Source organism: Thermobia domestica, chromosome 11 (genome assembly GCF_964235325.1).
Source record: "Thermobia domestica chromosome 11, izTheDome1.hap1.1, whole genome shotgun sequence".
NCBI lineage: Eukaryota > Metazoa > Arthropoda > Insecta > Zygentoma > Lepismatidae > Thermobia > Thermobia domestica.
This window is the reverse complement of record NC_137464.1, coordinates 93,782,176-93,802,684: the sequence shown is the minus strand read 5'-3', so window position 1 is coordinate 93,802,684 and position 20,509 is coordinate 93,782,176. Positions and strand designations below refer to the sequence as shown.

Genomic DNA, 20,509 nt, shown 5'->3' with positions numbered 1-20,509 from the left:
ACAAATTAAACAATTTAATACAAAAATGAATATCTAAGTACACAGTTTGAAGTTATACACACTAGTTTAAAGGCACTAGATACACTCAAGTTTACGAACAATAGATTTCTGCAGGCTATTTTCCATCTACTGATTCAAAAACCAAAACAATTCCGTCTTTAGCACCCAATGGAACTCGATGGGTACAAATTTGGCTTCTGAAAATATAGAAAAATATATGATTATGAATTTTAAATCAAACTAATGTCACCTTTTTAAAGTTGTGCCCATTGAGTACAAAATTACCCGCAACATTACCCTTATAGAACATTCAATGAGTGACTTTTATGATATGAGTCTAAAAGTCGTTAATTTTCATAAGTTAACGAAATTAAATCGAATAAGGAACGGTTAGCCAATTAATGACAGAGCCTAGCGCGCATAAGAGGGATATTTGGACAAAGTTGGTTTAATCCATGTTTCGATAATAATTAGAACTCTTATAACTTCGGAACCAAATAGTCTACGACATAATAGATCTGTGACTATCTACAAGCAGGTCTAATTTGGTTACAAGCAGTACCTTCGAATGCACTGGCAGTAGGCATCCTGTCAGGACGGCCTGAACAATCCTCCTGTCCAAGCGCTGTCCTGTGCGTCGCGGACGTACGCTTGTTGTAAGAACTCTCTGCTTCCCCATGTACACACTGATGGACTTCTGGCATGTCATGACCCACCCCACACTAGCTGCAATTCTACGGGCGCTCGAAGTCAATTGCATTATATGCTTCCCCTGCATCATCTTGGCATTGCAGACGCCGACTGTAATCCATACAATCGATTTGTACATAATTTCACTTGTTGCTCAACGATGTTTAAACTATTAGCACAGGGATGCAAATGAACAACAAAATTTTACTAGCCTAAGGAAAAAGCTACTAACCCACATCCCACAATAGAAATCATTTACTTACCTTTGGTAATTTAATAGTGATATTAAAAGCTCGCCCGCATCGATGAACCACTCGTTCCGGAGAGTGGTTATTTGCATCCCTGTATTAGCATCATGAAGACACTGCAATCTTCTTGGCCTCTACAGTGTCTTGTGTTTCAGGACCATCAACTAAGATTAGCATAGCCTGTCCAGACACACGAATTCTCTGGTTTGAAATTCGTTCAAATTGGACAAAATTTAAGGAGTGTGCTTATATGTGTTTCCACCAGCCTGGAATTTGCCTGACAATCAAAACTATATCGACAGAAAATATAGGGATTTAAACGTCTCAAGTTTATAATTGAAAAAGTAGTATTTGAATTCACTTTTTAAACCTTCTAATAAAATTTCTTTATTTAAACGTATTCCGTGGACTTTTTCCTTCTGATTATTACACTGCTGACGACTTGAAGTATTATCTTCTTAGATTAACTTATACATCCCGCAGAATGGTTGGATTGCAAAGCATTTGAAGCATCTGTTCTTCGAAAGATGATGCTGAGCTACTCTCTTAACGTCTCGAGTCGGTAAACTTTGATACAAATTTAAAGAAATAATGAAAAGTATGTGGCCACTCCTTCACGAGCTACCAAGAGTTGGTTCAATTTCGAAGTAAATCTAGAACTATGAAGTGTTGCATAGAACTATAAAGAGGGGTAATATACATATATTAAAGCTACGAATGCGACACGTAAGTGTCTGGTTACCCTCAGAACAACTAAATATACATCATAATTTCAGATTCATTATATAGCAACAACAACAAAAAATAATAATAAATTACCGATTCAGGTAAATAGTTGAATAAAGGTTTAATTTCATAATGGACAGGAAATTTGACAAACAAAGAAACTGAAACAATATTTCAGAAGCATCGTCCAGCCTTTCAAATTACTATACGGTAGGTTATAGTGTGCGGGATCGGAAGATGATATTCTGGAATCTAAAGTCCTATCATCCTTGATATAGCACAATGCGCAAAATTCCCGGTCGCCAGGTCGCCATTGGCGACTGAAAATTTAGAGCTGGCAACCAGTGTTCAGTAGGAAAGGTTTCTCCCTAAACGCACATGACTGCGCAGTTTGTTTCGGACGAAAATAATTGCCACTGAGTGAGAGAAAACACGGAGTGTGAAGTCTTCACAACGGACATGGAAAGTGAAGTCTTCACAACGTTGTAATTAGCCCCCTCCTTTTCCACCCTCAATTGAAATGGTTTTCGTCCAATGGTTGCTTTCTTCATTGACGTTGAATCAGACACTGAAAAAGATTTATAGTGGAAACTTTATTAGGAGATTCCCAAATTTGCTTCCAATTATCACATTTTGTACAGTTTTATCTATGAGTACTGCTTCATGTGAGAGGCTTCAGCAGTCTCAACAGAGTTAACACTGCCTACAGAAATTCACTGAAGACTGGCACACGATGATTTGCTAACATATTCCATCAATGGCCCTTCACTTAAGGACTTTGATCCGAAAACTGCAATCGACGAATGGTACAGTCACCCACATAAGTACCAGGACCCCAAGTAATGGAGTTTTAACAGTCAGGGGTCCAGGCACTTATGTGTATGACTGTACTTCAATGCAGAGAAAGAGCGTTAGACAAACATAAAGTCTTAAGGTAAGATATTTCTTAACAAGTATACATATAAATTGTCCAGTTCAAAATTGATTATCCTGAATCTAATGGTCTGATTTAGAAATTTTGTGTCCCGATGATATCTCTTTGTCAAACCAAAGGCTGTGGGGGAAACCTCTCACAATTTGTACGTGATAGATAGTGGCGACCATCATTTTTGGATTGGCGAGTGCGTCTGACTTTGAAGTTTCGCGCCCTGGTATAGCAGGTATTTTAAACACTGTATTAGTAAATTCGATCTTGAATTCCCATTTATTCTAGAAAACATAAATTGCGGATTGAGAGAAATTTGGTCTTTAAGATTCCTTTGAGTAATTTCAATTTCTTTTTATTTCATTTTGCATTTTGTAAATAGCATTTTGTATTATTATATTGTTACTTTATAATTTAACCATACTCTCTGTTTGATTTTGTATCTGATGGGGAACAATTATTTTTCGGGTGGTTAAGAATACTTCACATTGAACTTCAAAATTTTCACTGGACCGGACGATATTCATTTGAAAGAAAATGTAAACATTTTGAGTGAGAGGTTACTACACTATAGAAGATTGTTCCGACTGATTTGACCACTTAACTTTCACATGTGTAGTTGCACTAGAACCATGAAACCGGCCTCGTTTTTAGTATGCTGTCTCAGTTTGCAGGTACCAGATGTCGTGGTGGCTCCTTAAATCTGGGCCTGTGCAACAGAATTCTGAAATATTGTTGGGATAATGTTTAATTATCGGAGTGACGCAGTGACCTCAGCGAAAGATACCATGCCGAGGGTAAAACACAAATAAGGCTCACGCAAAAACATTCCTCACACACACAAAAAGGCCCGTTCGAGGTTACGAGTAAGTGTCAACTTCCTTTTTTTAAACTAACTTCGTCAATTTATTTTGTACACTTTATATAACGTAGTTTTAATGAAAATAAGAAGTGCCTGCAATACTTACAAGATCTTAATATCTTTGGCAGCAAAGTTGATACTTTGTGTATACACAGTCGCTTCAATAGAAACGTTATTCAACTGAGTCAGATCTACTATAGTGTCATCGTCACTCCAATTTACGGCAACCACGAAACTCACAGAAGTATATGATAACCTAAAATATGAAAACAAGAAAAGTGAGACAGATTTTAAAATAACAATAAATAAATGAAATGTATAGTAAATGCGAGATTTTTAAGTTTTGACTTAATCAAGAATGTTGATCTACAGGGTGTCCGAGAAGTCCTTCCCTGATTACAGAAATTGATAACTCAGGCTAGAAATAAGATAGAAATATGAAACTGGTGTTGAATTGTTTACAAACTATAAAAGTTTTGTAACTTTTACACATCAGTACACTTCCACATGAGCACCCTTGGTAGCACGTAGCACATCTAGGCGATATTCAATTTCCATCCACACATTAGCCAACATCACTGGAGGGATCGATGCAACGACTGTGGTTATTCGTTGGTCGACCAGACCTCAGAAGGTCAGCAACCGACCCTGTGTTCTTGAACTTCTCATACCAGGCTTTAATGCTCTTGACATCAGGTGGAGTCCTCCCAAATGTTGTCTGGAACTGTCTCTGCACCGTGGTTGGTGATCGTGTCTCATGGTACCACAGGACACACTGTGCCTTCTCCTGGTTGGTTGGCATGGCTTCTTGCGCTTCTTACTTACGTACTACAAACCTAAAACAAACAAAATTGAGACTTGGTAAAACAGAACAAACCTAACACAGACAAAAACTTTTATAGTTTGTAAACAATTCAACACCAGTTTCATATTTCTATCTTATTTCTAGCCTGAGTTATCAATTTCTGTAATCAGGGAAGGACTTCTCGGACACCCTATAGTTAAAATAGGGACATAACACATCCAGATGACACTGATTGACACAGATTTATAAATTGAAGTGTGCCTAGCTGAATACATTATGAATTAAATTAAGGACTCAACTTCAGAAAACAGTATCCAATAAGAAAAATTCGGTAAAGATTTAATTGACAAATTTCAAATTATCATTGTCAACTGTATTTCCATAAATTATTTTTAAAAACATTCGAAAATGAGAGATTTTATGTATTACTGGTTGAACGTATCAGTGCATTCAAAAATGTATGTAGTATGTGCGCTTTACGTCCAACACTTATACTCTTTAATCTAAAGAAAACGGATTATTAATGATAGTGATTGATTATGAATTAATTGGTGGAATGGTAAATGCGGGAGAAAACGAGATAATTCGGAGAAAACACAGGAACAAGATGTTGTCCATCACAAAGCCCAGTTGGCGAGAGCTGGGATCGACCAAGGAAATAACAAATTTAGTTCTCCGTCTCAGTTATATTATTTAGGTTAAAGAAGACGGATGATTAATGAAAGTGAATGAATTTGTGGAATAATAATGTAGGAGGAAATGTAAGAACCACGAAGAAACCCATGGATACAGTGTATATTGTTTACCACATACTCACTTGGCTATGGATCGTGCCAGAGGGCCTTTGCACCAGAAGTGAGCGCTCTTCCACTGAACCACCGTGCCCCCTAGTCTGTATTGTATCATTAAATACAATAATAAAAAGATATAAATTCTCCTTCCAAAATATAAGAAAAAGAAAAATTACTTATAATAATTTATCTACAAATTTATATAAGATTGTTTTTAAAGTCCAGTTGGATTCGAAAAGATTATGCATTTTATTCAGAGTTGCATCAACATGCGTAACTTGAAATAATCCTTAAACTTCAAATTTTGACGACGATGTATATCTGCTTAACTCGAAATCTTCAAGTGTATCCTATTGACATCCAATACACTTGAAGCTGTTTTTGGAATCCCAAAATTGGTTAAGTGACGATCTTCATTGAATATACTGAATAACTATTTTTGTCTGCGCACATCTAAAAATTTTTCCAGCAAATATTTCTTTTGCCCCACTACGCGCCCTCACGTATCAGAGACGAGCACTCTACCAGTGAGCCACCACGGCCAACCTGGTAAACACTATTGTTTTAACATTATCCCACAACCATAAGTCACAGGACCTATTGAGCTCTCTGCGGTTGAGGTAGTTGTGTGAAATGGGTTTCCTACAATCAATTCATCCAATTCTTGATTCCTAAGGTCTCCAGGCTTCCGCCTTGCTTGTGGAGGAAAGGTGTGACAAAAATGTATGCTTAAGGCACAAATTTTTAAGTGTGCACAAAATGAAAGAGAAAACACAGTTATTCTGTATATTCGAAATTAAGGTCATCAACATACAATTTTCAGATTCTTTATTTAAACAGCTTAATTAGTTGAAATGGAGTTTAACGTCCCTTTCAGCACTGAGAGTATATGAGACATGGTTCTACACTTTCAAGGTGTACCTTAAAATCACCGAAAAGCATTTAAATTTTTCAAAGCCCCCGACCGGGATTCGAACCTGGGACTTCGTGCACCATAGACAAGCACACTAGCCAGTAGACCCAGCAGGGAGGTTTCTAGAAATAACTGCAAGAGTGTTTGGATATCAATGAAGCACAGTTGGAAGCAGGGCTAGATCTAAGTATTTTGACACCCTAGGCGAGAAATATTTCGGTGCCCCTTGATTTAGTCATTACCTCTTTTTAGTTTAAGTAAAGGGCCTTCGCCCAAACAAAAAATACCCTCCTGACCTGAACATAATCTAATGTCATTTCAATTTTGATCAATTACACTGTGAAACTTGCTACCACATGTGTTTTATGATAGGTAGCTCTAATGCTTTTACACGGCTTGTTGTAATAATTGTTTATCCTATGAATGTTACTAACTCTGCAGAGAAAAAATCACCAACCGTGCTGGTGCTGCCCCTAAAATATTCCGCCCTAAACTCTGCCTAGTTCGCTTATATGGAACGAGCCGGCCCAGGTTGGAACTTTTACATTGAAGAGATATACATCGTTGTCAAACCTCAAACTTTACGCAAATTTTTTCAAGTTAGTTAATGTTAAAGTGATTCTAATTTCAGAATCCTTGTCGCTTTGAACACCAGTAGGACTTTGAAAATATCTTGCGTTAGAATAAAAGAACAAAAGGTACCTAGTAAAGGCAAAGACTCTATTGTCATTCAAAATAGCTGTATGTATTGGTCCTGTTCGGATAGCCTCAAATTGTCTGGCTTCCACGAGAGCTTTGTACACTTTCAGGTGACTAGCAACTGCCTCGTTCTGAGCCCGAGCATTCAAACTTAAATAATTCCTATTAACAGGTAGCCATGTTACGTCACTCGTTGAAAATCCTGTAAATAAACATAATAATAACTAAGCAAAATAGGTAGTCTAATGTATAAGATCAAAATTAAATGTAGATATCATTGGATCCAGAAAAGTATAACTAATTTCGTTTATCAAACATGATGTGAAATTATTTGGATTAATATTTGCGTTTTTGTTTGAGAGAATGACTTGATATACCATTACGACTAAAATTTTCTCGAACAAATCAATTTAACTCCTCGTCTTCATCTGCAAATAAATTAATGGTTATCTCTACTTTTATAAGAATTCAGAAATTGAATGTTGAAGTTCACTTACATAAACTGAGATATTTATGTATATATATAGAGGATGTCCTTAAAGTCCATTGCCATCCCGTGTATCTGCGAAACGACTGTAAATATGAGAAAACCCTAAAACACGTACGTCATTATTTTAAGATATTGAAATTATGTGCTATAAAAGTTCCAACCCAAACTCTCCAAATAGGAGTACGGGATAAACTTCAAATGGCAAAGGGGCCGAGGAGTTTGAACGGGTTCGATAAAACAACTTTTGCTGCAAGTTTTGAATTTGCTAGATTGCCGACATCTAAATTGGCGGTGAAATCAAATTTCGGTGTAAACGCCTCTGTTGACTTTTAAATATCTATGAATGTGAATGTGGCTTGTGAATGTTGTCCTGCTACTTTTTTTTTTTTTTTTTTTTTTTTTAATATTTTTAGGCAGGGTATAAGTACCGTAAATACTTTTGTAAAACGATGAATTATTGTGTTGAGATTTTGTTTCCGTGCATATTGCCTTTAGTTTTGTAAACGGAGTCCTGTGATACTGTATTGCCATGAGAGTAAGGTTTTAAGAAATGATTAATTCAAAAGTGAGAATAAAGAGTTGCGAAAATATGGACATCAGAAAGAGGGATCATTACTACTGGAGGCAGGCCCGTAGTTACGGGGGGGCTAGGGCGGGCTCAGCCCCCCCTAAATTTTTTGCAGCCCCCCTAACTAAAATCATAGTTCGAATTAACGGGGGATGCCGGGGAAATTCCCCTTCGGTAAAAATTTATGTCCGGCTCGTATCACAGAAGTAACATAAATTTTCGCCTTCTACATTTAGAGCAACAATACATAAGCATCCTCCCTAGTCGAACACTGACTGAAATGTTGGAAGAAATTGTATTTCCAAATGTATTCAAATTTACTTTTATTATCCTCATTTAAAGTATTGGCCTATTTATGCGCTACGCTTCTTTGAATTGCTAATATTTATTTGAGGGTGAGTCTGTTTATATATATATATATATATATATATATATATATATATATATATATATATATATATATATATATATATATATATATATATATATATATATATATATATATAATGCTGCATGTGCAAACGACCTTCGCTGCAGGAGAAAAATAATTTATGGTTATTCTATCGGCAAACATGTATTTGTGTTCAGAAACAACATACTTTTACCTTAATCTGCGGATGAAGAGTTTACTTCTTCCTGTTCTTTTTGGAATTTGCAACTGAAAACATCCTTTTGCTGTGAGTCATTGGCTTTCGGTTAATATGCGAGAGATTGAAAAGACAGCATCCCTCAACAAGGGGTCGCAACTGCTTCGCTCTAATAATCACACAGGTGTATGGGTTTGTTTTGTGTATATTGGACATGGAGAGAGAGAGGAGTGGGGGATTTTGACTACGTTTTATGTCACGTGATAACGGAGTAAGAAAAGTTTCCTTTTCTGAATTGTATTTACTTTTGTTGTGTTGTGAGTTGAATATGGTTGTAATTGAAAGTTGGTCGATGCTGGTTTCTGAAGATGCACCGAAGTTCACTTGAAGAATGAGAATTGTAGTGTAGCAGCAACTTGACTATTTGTTAAATAACTTAGAATAATATATCTTTAAACTAAAGATAAGTTCGATTCACTTAATCTTTATCGGGGGTAAATAATTAGATACTTATACTAAAATAATTTAATAATTGTTGCCAATTTTTGGTGCCAGAATCAAATGTTCAAGCAGATCATTAGATGTAAGCCTAATCATGCAAAGTTACTATTTTGTAAATGAATACCTTGCAATCTTCTGGTATGTAAACAAAAAAATGCAGCGGACTAAACGGAGGTAGTAGTTGCACTTATAGGAAAAACAGAATGTTCAATTAAAAATTGAACCTTAGATGATAATATGTATAATGCTTTATAAATTTGAAATTTCACCTTTGACTTAAAACAGGGTGCGTTGGGGAGTTTAGCGTCTCTCTTCAGCAGGGAGGCTATAAAGAAACGGGACCTATAGCTTAAAGTAACATCCAAATCACTATCGGTTTGAATCCGAGGACTCCCAGTACGATTTGAACCCGAAACCAGACGCGCCGAAGGCGAGCGCTGTACCCATGAGGCTACGGGGTAGCCCACAAAAGTAACAATTTGTTAATGTAGTTTCATTTTGAAGAAGAGATATCTTCAATAGAAATAAGTAAACAGCTCTTTAAATAATTAGTTCTTAACTTAAACATTTTAGTACTTACGGGAGCAACTGATCTCGAATTCTTATTTGTACAATGTAAAGAAGAATTTCATGTATACTTTGATATGAATTGTACTATACAAAGACGATTTAATGAACTGTTACTTCTCTTATCAATTTCGTTTCGAGAAAGAAGGTAAGTGCGCTAGAACAGGGAACTTTTTTGGAGTTATTTCTTATTTTAATGCTCGAGTATCAGATCATAACAGGTTATTTTTACTTAAACATGACTTTAGTAGCAATCATCCTAAATGATTGTTGATAGTATGCTCCAAAGAGGCTAGAACAGAGGTTCTCAAACTGGAGTCCGCGGACCCCAGGGGTCCGCGTGACCTGGCTACAGGGTCCACGACGTCTAAAAATTGAAATGTGTTGTGATAAAATGGAACTCACAGCTGTTATGCAAAAAGTATTTTTTCAGTTACTAAAAAGAAAGCAATTAGAAATTATACGTTTGTAAATTTGAATATTTTCTTTACTAAATTTCTGCCCTGAAGCCAGTCAACCTTTATATAGAACTACTTCAGGTGAGAGGAATTCCTTCTTTGTTAAGGCATTTTTTCAAAAGGAGTTGTACATTAACTGCACCGTGCCGATCTTGTTTTGCTGAGTTACAAGGACATCACCAGAAACCTCGATCTGGACACAATTGTTTTAAGATTGGCAGCATCCAAAACAAGGAGACTTATACTGTGATTGTGTTGTTAGTGATTGTTCAAATGTACAACTTGTTTCTATTATAGTGTGCCAACATGAGGAGTGTATATATGCGTGTTGTGTTTGTGTTTCTTAATCTTATGAAATTTATAAATTTGTAGATAGCAAAAACCCATAAACATATCATTATTTCTTTTGAACATCACCATAAAAAAAGATCAAAAAATGTTTAGAAGTACAAGTGTAAAATAAAGCGCGTGATATTTAAAGAAATATAAAGTTTCATATCTAAGGAGATGTAAATAATAATACAGGTAAAATGTTAATTTCACTTTTCCAATATGCATATATTTGTTTAGGTCACATGTATTTCAAAATATTGATTTAATATTCTGAGACCCTTCTCTGTAGAATCTCTTTGAAGATAGTATTAAATCTCATTACTCTCTAGATGTTTTCAAGTTTCACAAATATTTTTTCAGTCATCAAAAATTAAAAAACGTATTTCCTGTACTAATTCTTTGGAAATTTTAATGATTGGTTCGTTCGGCCAACTATTTTTTAAAAATATTTTTTTTTTATTTCCTTGAAGATGAGAAAACGGAAGAAATATTTTGTTGCCATAACAAATAAATAAAAAGGAAACACGCAGTATTCTAGCTTTCAGGTACAATTGTACTAACGCTATAGGGGAAAATTTTAATAGTAATTCCTTCACGCTGTAGTTTTAGTTTTAAGAGCATAAGAAATTATTCATCATCACACACAGAGACAGACATTATATATATATATATATATATATATATATATATATATATATATATATATATATATATATATATATATATATATATATATTGTATAATGTCTGTGTCTCTCTCTGTGTGTGCCCACCCTAATTTACATTAAGCCCCCCCTAAATTTGGAGGCTGGCTACGGGCCTGACTGGAGGTTAGAGAAATGATAATCACTACAAGATAAATTTGGTTTTAGACATGTAGGATTACGTAGTTTCGCTAATTGAAAATTAAACAACCCGCATAGACAGTCCCAAATTACCTTGAAATTAGTTACATTGACGTGAATCAATCTTTGCATAAACATCTTAATGGGCCACTTGTTCGTTCTGAGATTTGCCTCTAATCACACCAGTCGAAGCAGAGTTGACTACAACCTACCAATGTTCTTCCTCTTATTGAGTGATCGGCCAGGCAAGTTATCCACTTGACAGAGACAGGCTGGAGACCAAGAGAATTAGGCTAACTCATGCACTTAAAAATAAAATTGCCTATCGTATTTGGACATTTGGATGTTATTTTGCTAAGCAACTTCTACACGTCTCACGCACAGTGTTGAGTCATGCGTTACTGTGACCACAGTAGCTCTGCCTGTCTTAGCGTCGAATCCAATCTTCATACAAACGAATGTAATTGGGTGCAGTCTTCCAATCAGTACTGAAACGAAGTAGTGAACGTTATGTTGTTGTAAGACATTTTCTCAAGGATAGTATGATTGAGCTTGTGTGAGTGTTCGATATTTGCCGAAGATTTTCTTACAACTTTCATAATAAATCGTATCGAAGGAGCACGTTCTGCTGCAGATACAGTTGAACTTATATTTCTTTTCGGAGACTGTGGGCAAAACTACCGTGCGACTTCTAGAAGATTTAATGAACTGTATCCCGAACGTACTAAAGTAAGTCATCAGTATGTGCGCTAACTTGTGAACAAGTTTCGTGAAACACAAAGCGTTAAGGACCGACCTCGTTCAGGACGGCCAAAGCTAGATAAAGACAGTGATAGAAGTTATAGGACGCGTTACTGCAAACCCAGAAACCTCCATGAGACAGATTAAGAAAGAAAGTAACATCCCATGGAGCTCAATTAGCAAAGTTCTACAAACACATAAATTTCACCCATACAAAGTGCACCTGGCGCAAGATCTAGGAGATGATGGTTTTGACAGACGAGTTGAGTTTTGCGAAATTTGTACCAAAAAAATCCACAAAATGAGAAGTTTTTTTGGAACAAATCTGTTTCAGTGATGAAAGTTCCTTTCCACTGACCGGAATGGTCAATACACATAATGTTCATTGGGGAGATTCGAATTCGCATGTTATCAGGGAAGGGCACAGTCAACGACCTGAGAAAATAAATGTGTAGACAGGTATTTTAGGGAACCATGTAATTGGCCCTTTATTTATCAATTCAAATTTAAAGATGATGTGTACTTGCAGCTTCTGCGGGGCATAGTGGATCCTTTAATAACTGATCAAGTGGAACATGTAATGGATCAATATGGAAAGCCTGAATTTGATGCGGTCACTGTAGTTTTTCAGCACGACTGATATCCAGGGAGTTCGTGAATACCTAAACGAAACCTACCCTGATAAATGGATAGGTTGTCGTGGCCCCATCGAATGGTCCTCACGATCTTCCGATTTATCTCCAAATGACTTTTTTTTTTCCATGGCGTCACATAAAACCTATTGTTTATCAAAACACCACCCACTTCTATCGTGGACCTGAAATATCGAATAACAGCAACCTGTAATGACATTTCTGAGGAAGCATTTAAGCAACTACGAATGGAATTTCATAACCGTCTACTTTACTGTCAAGAAGTGAAAGAAACTCATTTCGAACATCTACACTAACGTAAGTAGTATAATACAGTACTTGCTTTATTATGTACTCTAAATGTTATATAAAGATTGATTCACGTCACTGTAACTAATTTTAAGGTAATTTGGGACTATTTATGCGGGTTGTTTAATTTACAATTAGCGAAACTACGTAGTGCTACATGTCTAAAACCAAGTTTATCCTGTGGTGATTACCACTTCTCTAAACTCCGGGAGTACTGATTCCTCTTTCTGATGTCCATATTTTCGCAACTCTTTATTCCCACTTTTGAAATAACCATTTCTTAAAACCTTACTCTCATGGCTATATAGTGTAACAGTAAAACGGGCCTCCGTTTACAAAACTAGGGGCAACATGCACAGAAACAGTCTCCACCCAACAACTCATTTTCTCGTTTTACAAAAGTATTTACGATACGTACACCCTGCGTAAAAATAAAAGAACATGGCAGGACAACATTCATAAGCCATGGATATCTAAAAGTCATCAGAGGCCTTCACTCCGAAATTTGATTTCACCGCCAATTTAGACGTCGACAACCTAGAAAATTCAGAACTTACAGGAAAAGTTTTTTTTTTTTTCGAACCCGTTCAAACTACTCGACCCCCTTTGCCATTTGAAATTTTCAAGTTGACCCCATGTACCTCTATATGGTGGTGTCTGGAATGGATCTTTTATAGCTCAAAATTCAAGTCTCTCACAATAATGAAGTACGTGTTTTTGCATTTTCTCATATTCGTAGTTGTTTCGCAGATACACAGGGTGACAACGGACTTTATGGACACCCTATATATACAGGGGAGATCGGAGTATTCACGAACACTTAAGCTTTGATTATAAATAAGTCTGTTGTTTTTAAAGATAAAATTAAGGTTTCTTGTGTGTAAAAAGTTTGAAGTTTTTCCTGTTTACTAAAGTGCAGAGGAAGGTCAAAAGTAACATTTTTCAACAAATCAGTGAGATGTTTTAGAAATGTACTTATGTTCGGGATTGCCCCAGTGGTCGGGGTAATCCCGAACACACTGTTTACTTTAAAATTTCCTTTACGAAAGAAGCGAAATACATCAAAATTATACCGTAATTTAGTATTTAAATCTTTATTAAGAATTATAATTACAAACATAACTCAAGTTAGTGAGAAACATGACCAGACCTCGTCATTTCTGAAACTATTACAAATGAAAGCTAATAGGTAAGGCTAAACAAAATGTACTCTTATGAAACAAATTCAGAAATAACGGTGCATTAAGTAAACTATTCATTAAAGTGGAAACATTTTTTTAAAACTGTAGAAATCACAGATATACCCATTAATGTTTTGCTTCCAAGGACAGTATTTCTTATTAGTTCAATGTTTAAATGCGGTTAATAGGCTGAACAAAATTGGCTAACTGCTAATGGACGCTAGTAGGCTAAATAAATTTGTAGAACACACTTTAAATCACACATAGAAAAAATGTAGCCTATGATGAAGGATCAGATATCTAAAATAGTGTTACTGACTATAGAGTAATGAAGTAGGCTATTATTGGCCTAAAATAATAAATGTAGCAAACTATTCTAATTAATAAAGCTAATAACGCTTATTACTAAGACATGATCTATTTTGCAAACCAATTTCATTAACTTATTACTTACTTTTCAACTTAAAAAAACTATATTATTATTATTATTATTATTATTATTATTATTATTATTATTATTATTATTATTATATAATTTATTTCATATGATGGGGCAATCCCGAACACTCCGGGGTAATGGCGAACATTGTTTCTGGCATTTTCTCATGAAATGTCATTTTATTGTTAGAGTTGAAAGTAACTGTTGACTGCATACAGGCTAGTAAGATTACAAAGAACTAATGCTCAAATATAGGGGAATATATAGCCTTATCTGTAACAATATAGGTAAGAAAAGAGCCAACTTACCTTGCCCAGATTGTCGAATCAACGTTATAAGTGAATCGACAAGAACAACAAAACGTCTTCTTCTTCCTAAGCCTATTCAACTGACTGTCAGCAAATTTATGCTACACTTTTCCAGGTCTCTCCGCTAGCATGCAGCAAAAGCATCTATGCAAATTTCGGTGTTCGCGAATACCCCGGTTTCCCGACACTATATATGACACTTTAAATTTTCAAAATTTAACTTATGGTGATGAAGTGTTACTGGAAGTGTGATACTTTTTACAGGCTGATGATAGCCACATCAGAATGTAGTATTATCTGAATTTCTTTCGCACGTAACGATGACACATTCTGGTCTACATCTTTCAAAATATTAGGTTTACTTACCGGCATTTTTAGTGGTATCCCATTGCATAGGCGTTCGCTCAGGATCCCTAGAAAAGAGTTGGTATCGATCTGGTCCTGCGTTGCATCCTGAAGGATCGACTGTATCTTCCCAACTTATGAATGAGTCTACCATTCCAATTTCTTCTCCATTGTATGTGACAGCTGTTCCTGGTAGCAATAACAATATCATGTTGATTCCGTCAATAAGGTCTTCTCCGAGCCTTGACGCTACACGATGGTTATCGTGATTTCCGACCTAACAAACATACAGAACAAAAGCAATATAAATATGTGAGAAAACGATTAACTGTTCTGGAAAGTTAAACAAAAAACAGAGAAACTATATAGTCTTAATCGCTCAAGAGAATTGGAACTTCGGAAGGTTGTTAGTTACGCAAGTTACGTGGTATGTATGTGTATGAATTTGATTAGATGTACTTGAATGTATAGTAACACAAAGTAACAAAAAAGTTATATTAAATTATGTTTCTTTCAAAATAATCAAATAATAGTATAAAAATACTCCTAGGTATTTAAAGCAATGCCACAATGGTGGAAGTATTTTTATAACTTTTACTACTGTTGTGGCTGAAAACTTTCATAAACATAAATCATGCTTAGGATTTTCCCCAGATGTCACGGTGTGGCAGAGACAGTTTTCGATTTATATGATCTGTCTCCCTGCATTCAAAATTGTTCAAAACCTTTAAAGTCCCGATTTTTCTCCAAAACATAAGTAATAGCTATCATTTGTACGCTATTTAAAAGATCCCATTTTATTAGTCATCGATACTCAATTAACAGCTTAAACTAAAAATACAAATCACTGAACAAAGCAACGTTTATTTTAACATAATAAATGTGTTATAACAGTTTCGCCAACTAACTGAACGTATTGGCTTTATCAGACACTGCATCCTGACTGATGGTTCAGTATCTGATGAAGCCAATATGTTCCGTTAGTTAGCGAAACTGTTATAACACATTTATTATGTTAAACCTTGCTTTGTTCAGTGATTTGTATTTCTAGTTTAAGCTATTTAAGATAGTAAAGCTAGTCACTTGTTTTGATAAGTGATGACCTGTTATTTAATTAATTCTGATAATTCAGCAAAAAGTAAATGCACAATTGTGAATATACTGTAAATATTCCTAGGGTGTCTCAGTTTTATAGTCTAAAACTTGGAACCCTAATCACACTCCACTGTGTTTGTGACAAAGTAAGCTCTGAAGCAGGGGTGCCCACAAAGGGGGGCTATGACGCAAACTGCGTCATTGAAATATTTGGAGGGTTAAAAATCTATATAAATATGTTTGAGGGGGTGTAAAAATTAATCGAAAAGATTTTTTTCATGGAAGAACACCTACTGATGGACAATGAGGGGGGTGCGTCATGGACATGAGGGTGTGGGTACCACTGCTCTGAAGTGATGTAAACGCACGACAAATTGATCGGGAGATATAAATGAATTCCTGGGGAAATACCAACGAAGATATCACTTTCAGCGAATTTGTTGCAAACTGTTGTCCTAAGTTACTACAACATGACGAAGAAAATCATTAGAAAGTAATTCTTGTAGTGGTAGTAGGTCTTGCAAAATTTGAAAGTATAATGGGCTCACGGGTCACAAGCTCCTTGGTTTATGAACAAGAGTTTTATGATTCTTTCACTTCGTTTACGAACAGTGGTGTTTCGAGGTACGAGCAACAGACACGCCTGTACCGACAATTTCACGTACACAATAGTGCTTTTGCAGTTTTGTCATAAACACTATCTGTCGGAATTCTGTTCAAAACCTACATTTTTGTTCTTTTTAGCACATGTGATTTCTAGTCTTCATATTTTGTTTAATTTAATGTTGTTTATTTGTCCTTAAAAAGTATAATGTTATTTTCATTCGATATTCTCAAAAACTCTTAAACATATAAAAAGTTCATACGGTGCCATGTTTCTATGACTAGAGTGGATTAATTGTGTGTACATTAATTTCATTTCAACGAAAGATATTGTCGGTTTACGAACAGCGTTACGGAACGGATTAAGTTCGTAACCCCGGATCTACGGTAATCCAATAGAAAGAATCTGAAAAAAAAATACATGACTTACTGAATACGCTCCCTCTGTGTCAGTAGTGGCCCTGCACAATCTTCGAGCAAGTAACCATAGTTCGTCAATTCATGGAAAATTGTGCATTACGATATTGGAAAATATGTGTAACTTCGGTTCTATCACCATACTTTCCTCTCCTACAATGCTACTACTATGAGAAACTTCAGGATGAATAGTTTCTACAGCAAAATAAAAAAAATAAGTTTTCTTCTGTTGGCAATCAATTACGATTTGTGTGAACATACTAGCACATAGACACCAATAACTTCTTTAATTACTTCCTCTCGCATTCTTTTATTGTGCCAAGAAGACGTACGCTTCTGAATTTCACATCAGTAAAAGGAACAAGTGTAGAGGTATTTAAAACGTGGTGTTGCCTAGAGTTGCCTAGGAGACAATTGTTGAGGCCAGTGATGATTTAAGGTGGTAGCCAGGGAGAGAATCCCCCCCGGAGCCATAAAAGTCCCTCCCGGGGCCATTCGTATCATATTGTATTTCGTATAGAGTCCCAATATTTTTGTAATACTATTTTTCACCTTGAGTATATTGAAATTCTTCCCGGGAGAAAACCTGAAATCGTCATTGGTTGAGGCTGTTTCGTTTCAAAAGGTGTATCTACTACTGGAAGAGCTATGTGTCTTCTCCATAGAGTTATAAAATAACAACTAGAAGCACAAATGGTGCTACAAATGCGTTGTCCTTTTAACCACCTGGTGTATGGCAAAAGCACGCTTGCATAACAATGTGTGTTATGAATAGGGATGCGCACGAGACAAGATTTGTGGCTGTCTCGACTCGAAAATGTGCTGTAAAAGTGATGTCTCGACTCGAAAAATATATATTTTTCTATTGAAAGAGCCGTGTCTCGACTCGAATTTTGTCAGGAAAATCCTGTCTCGACTCGTCTCGTGCGCATCCCTAGTTATGAATGATTTTTTGGGAAGAAAATATCGATTTCTTGCGGCTTATTTCTGTATAGTCAAATTTAAAAAGAGAAAAATGATACACCATTTCATGCTTAAGTTACACATTTCTTGAGATATCGGGAAATTATTTATCTGCGAAAGTATTTTAGTGTGTAAAATCAAGTCTATTGTCGTAGTCCACTTATGGTTCCTCGAACTGCAGCGACCATGCTCAATTATTATTTTAATCATATATGAGGGGGAATTGTCTAGAAAACTTCAAAGCAATTTTGATAACTTATCTACTGAAAGTTAGTGACATTCTGGGACGTACGCAGGGGGTGGATCCTGGGGATTTAGAACCCCGAAATCCCAACTTTTCTGTAAGTTTAGTCTAATTTCAGGGAAATATTACAAATTTTAATGTAACTTATCCTCATATTGATAAACTAAACATAACATACTGACCAAGGCTGTTGTGTATTCAGTTTGACTATATGAGAACAAGGTATGATAGAATATTTATTTACCTCATATTGAATTTGGACCCCAGAAAAGCTCTGGACCTCCCGAAATAAATTCCTGTTATGTTCTTGGTGACAGAAGCTGATAGAAAGTGTAACAAAGGCCACAAGATAATGTATGTTTACAGAAAGAGGTAAGTATATTCAATACAGTGATCATCGTTTATTATTAAGTAACACATTTAGTGCATTTTTTTTTAAATATTCGCACATCACAAAGTAATTGAAACCAAAGTAATATGGCGCATCGATGTGCTACAGTTTAATCTTTGCTGTCATTTTCTATTTTATTCTATTGATCTACATAAACCCAAGAAATAGCGCTAGGTTTTTTTTTTTTAATTAAAGGATAATATGTTAGTAAAATAGGTCTATGCATTAATCATGCTGCATAAAATAATACACACCAAGCATATGCATAAAACAGCGTCTTTGAGATATCCATTTTCAATTGATTGATTGATTGGACTTTTTAAAAATCAAAATCCAACATTACAATGAAACGGGAAGTGTTAATCACCAGCAGTGTAGTGGCAGACCGCGCACAATGAGGATACTGCAGGGCAGGCAGTTAAAGCCGCAGCTGTAAGTATTTGGCGAAATCCCGTCAGGACTCAATCAGTGAGCCCCGAGAAATGTTTATTTCGAGACCAATCATGCCACGAGTGCTGAACTAGGACCTAGGACTCAGAGCCTACGTAGAGGCCGCTTCCTGACTGATGCGTTCGCCAGTAGAGAGTAGTGAAAGCCAAATGTCTCCTTAAACGTTACGCAGGACATGGTCACAGGACAAGTCTCTTTCGCAACGAGAAATTGTTCACTTATGAGCATTCCTTTAATGACCATGTGTACGCATCATTATCACTGCAAAGCGTTGAAAGTGTTTTCAAGGTGCAAAGATCCTATCACCCAGTATCAGTCATGGCGTGCTGGCGTGTGCTTGATTCAACGGCACAACACAACTCCATTTTTGTGAACAAGAGGTGAAGACATCGCGTACCGTCTACCAAATCACAGTTTTGGAGTCCATTGTGAAACCACTAACTACAATCATGCTCCTCAACCAAAGTAAATCTTCCAACAGGATTCTGCTACCACGCACAAGGCACGGTCAACACAGAAGTAAATACGGGCCAACGTCCCAGACTTCATCTCCACATCAGACTGGTCCTACCCGCAAACACATATCCTTTCGGTTCACACGTAATTGAGTGTCAGATGCTTGATTTTTTTTTATTTTACTGCATGTAATGGGCAATCTTTAAACCATGATTTTCACTCCTGTTACAATAAATGGCCTTAAATTAATAGGTTGAAAACTTATGAAACGCTGTTTTTGGCAAATTAATTTATACTAGTTCAGACAAACTTGGGAAATATAAAGAACTGCAAATGGCTAAAATTTTAAAGGACAGAGTATGTCCCAAATGTTTCGAACAGGGTAGTTATGAATAATACCATAACACCCACAGAACTAAGACCCAAATGGCAGCAAAATAAAAACCAGGAAAATCGGAAAGTATATCCCCAAACCCCGTGTCATGTAGCTCTTATTAAACAAAATATAAAATAAAGTCTGCAGACAATATTTATAATTTTCGTTTGGTTTTCTTTCTTAATTATGCCAAGGAACAGAGTTTATAGCGCTTGGAAGCGATGGTCCGAGTTCGCTTCAAACGCTGTTAGCAAATGAGAGGGCTGCAGAACTGCCACGTTTTCGTACATATTTACGTCAGTTTCTGCACGAAAGAACGATTCATCGTTATTAACATCTGCTTAGCCGCTTCCCCTTTACTACGAGGGAGGATCAGAAACTAAAGTTACAAGGCCGATATTTCTGGAGTTATGTCTGTTATAGAGGAATGAGGGCTGTGCGGTAATTTTTAATACATGGAGTTGGCAACTGTGCAGAGTATCAGCGACCCGCCAATTACGGCGCTAGTGACGACCCGCTCGGGAGAGTAATACTCCCGGAAGTATGTTTTTT

At 36.1% G+C, this 20,509-nt stretch overlaps 1 protein-coding gene across 1 annotated transcript in view; it reads right to left on the bottom strand.

The window, feature by feature from the left end:
- LOC145664291 (alpha-glucosidase-like) overlaps positions 1–20,509 on the bottom strand; it is a 43,850-nt gene continuing 23,341 nt past the window's right edge. The window contains exons 6-9 of the mRNA XM_081730828.1: positions 14,984–15,239; positions 6,663–6,861; positions 3,558–3,707; positions 1–197 (exon numbers count right to left, since the gene is read on the bottom strand). Coding sequence (XP_081586954.1) covers positions 116–197; positions 3,558–3,707; positions 6,663–6,861; positions 14,984–15,239 — 687 coding nt within the window. The 3' untranslated portion in view covers positions 1–115. The remainder of the gene's footprint in view (positions 198–3,557; positions 3,708–6,662; positions 6,862–14,983; positions 15,240–20,509) is intronic.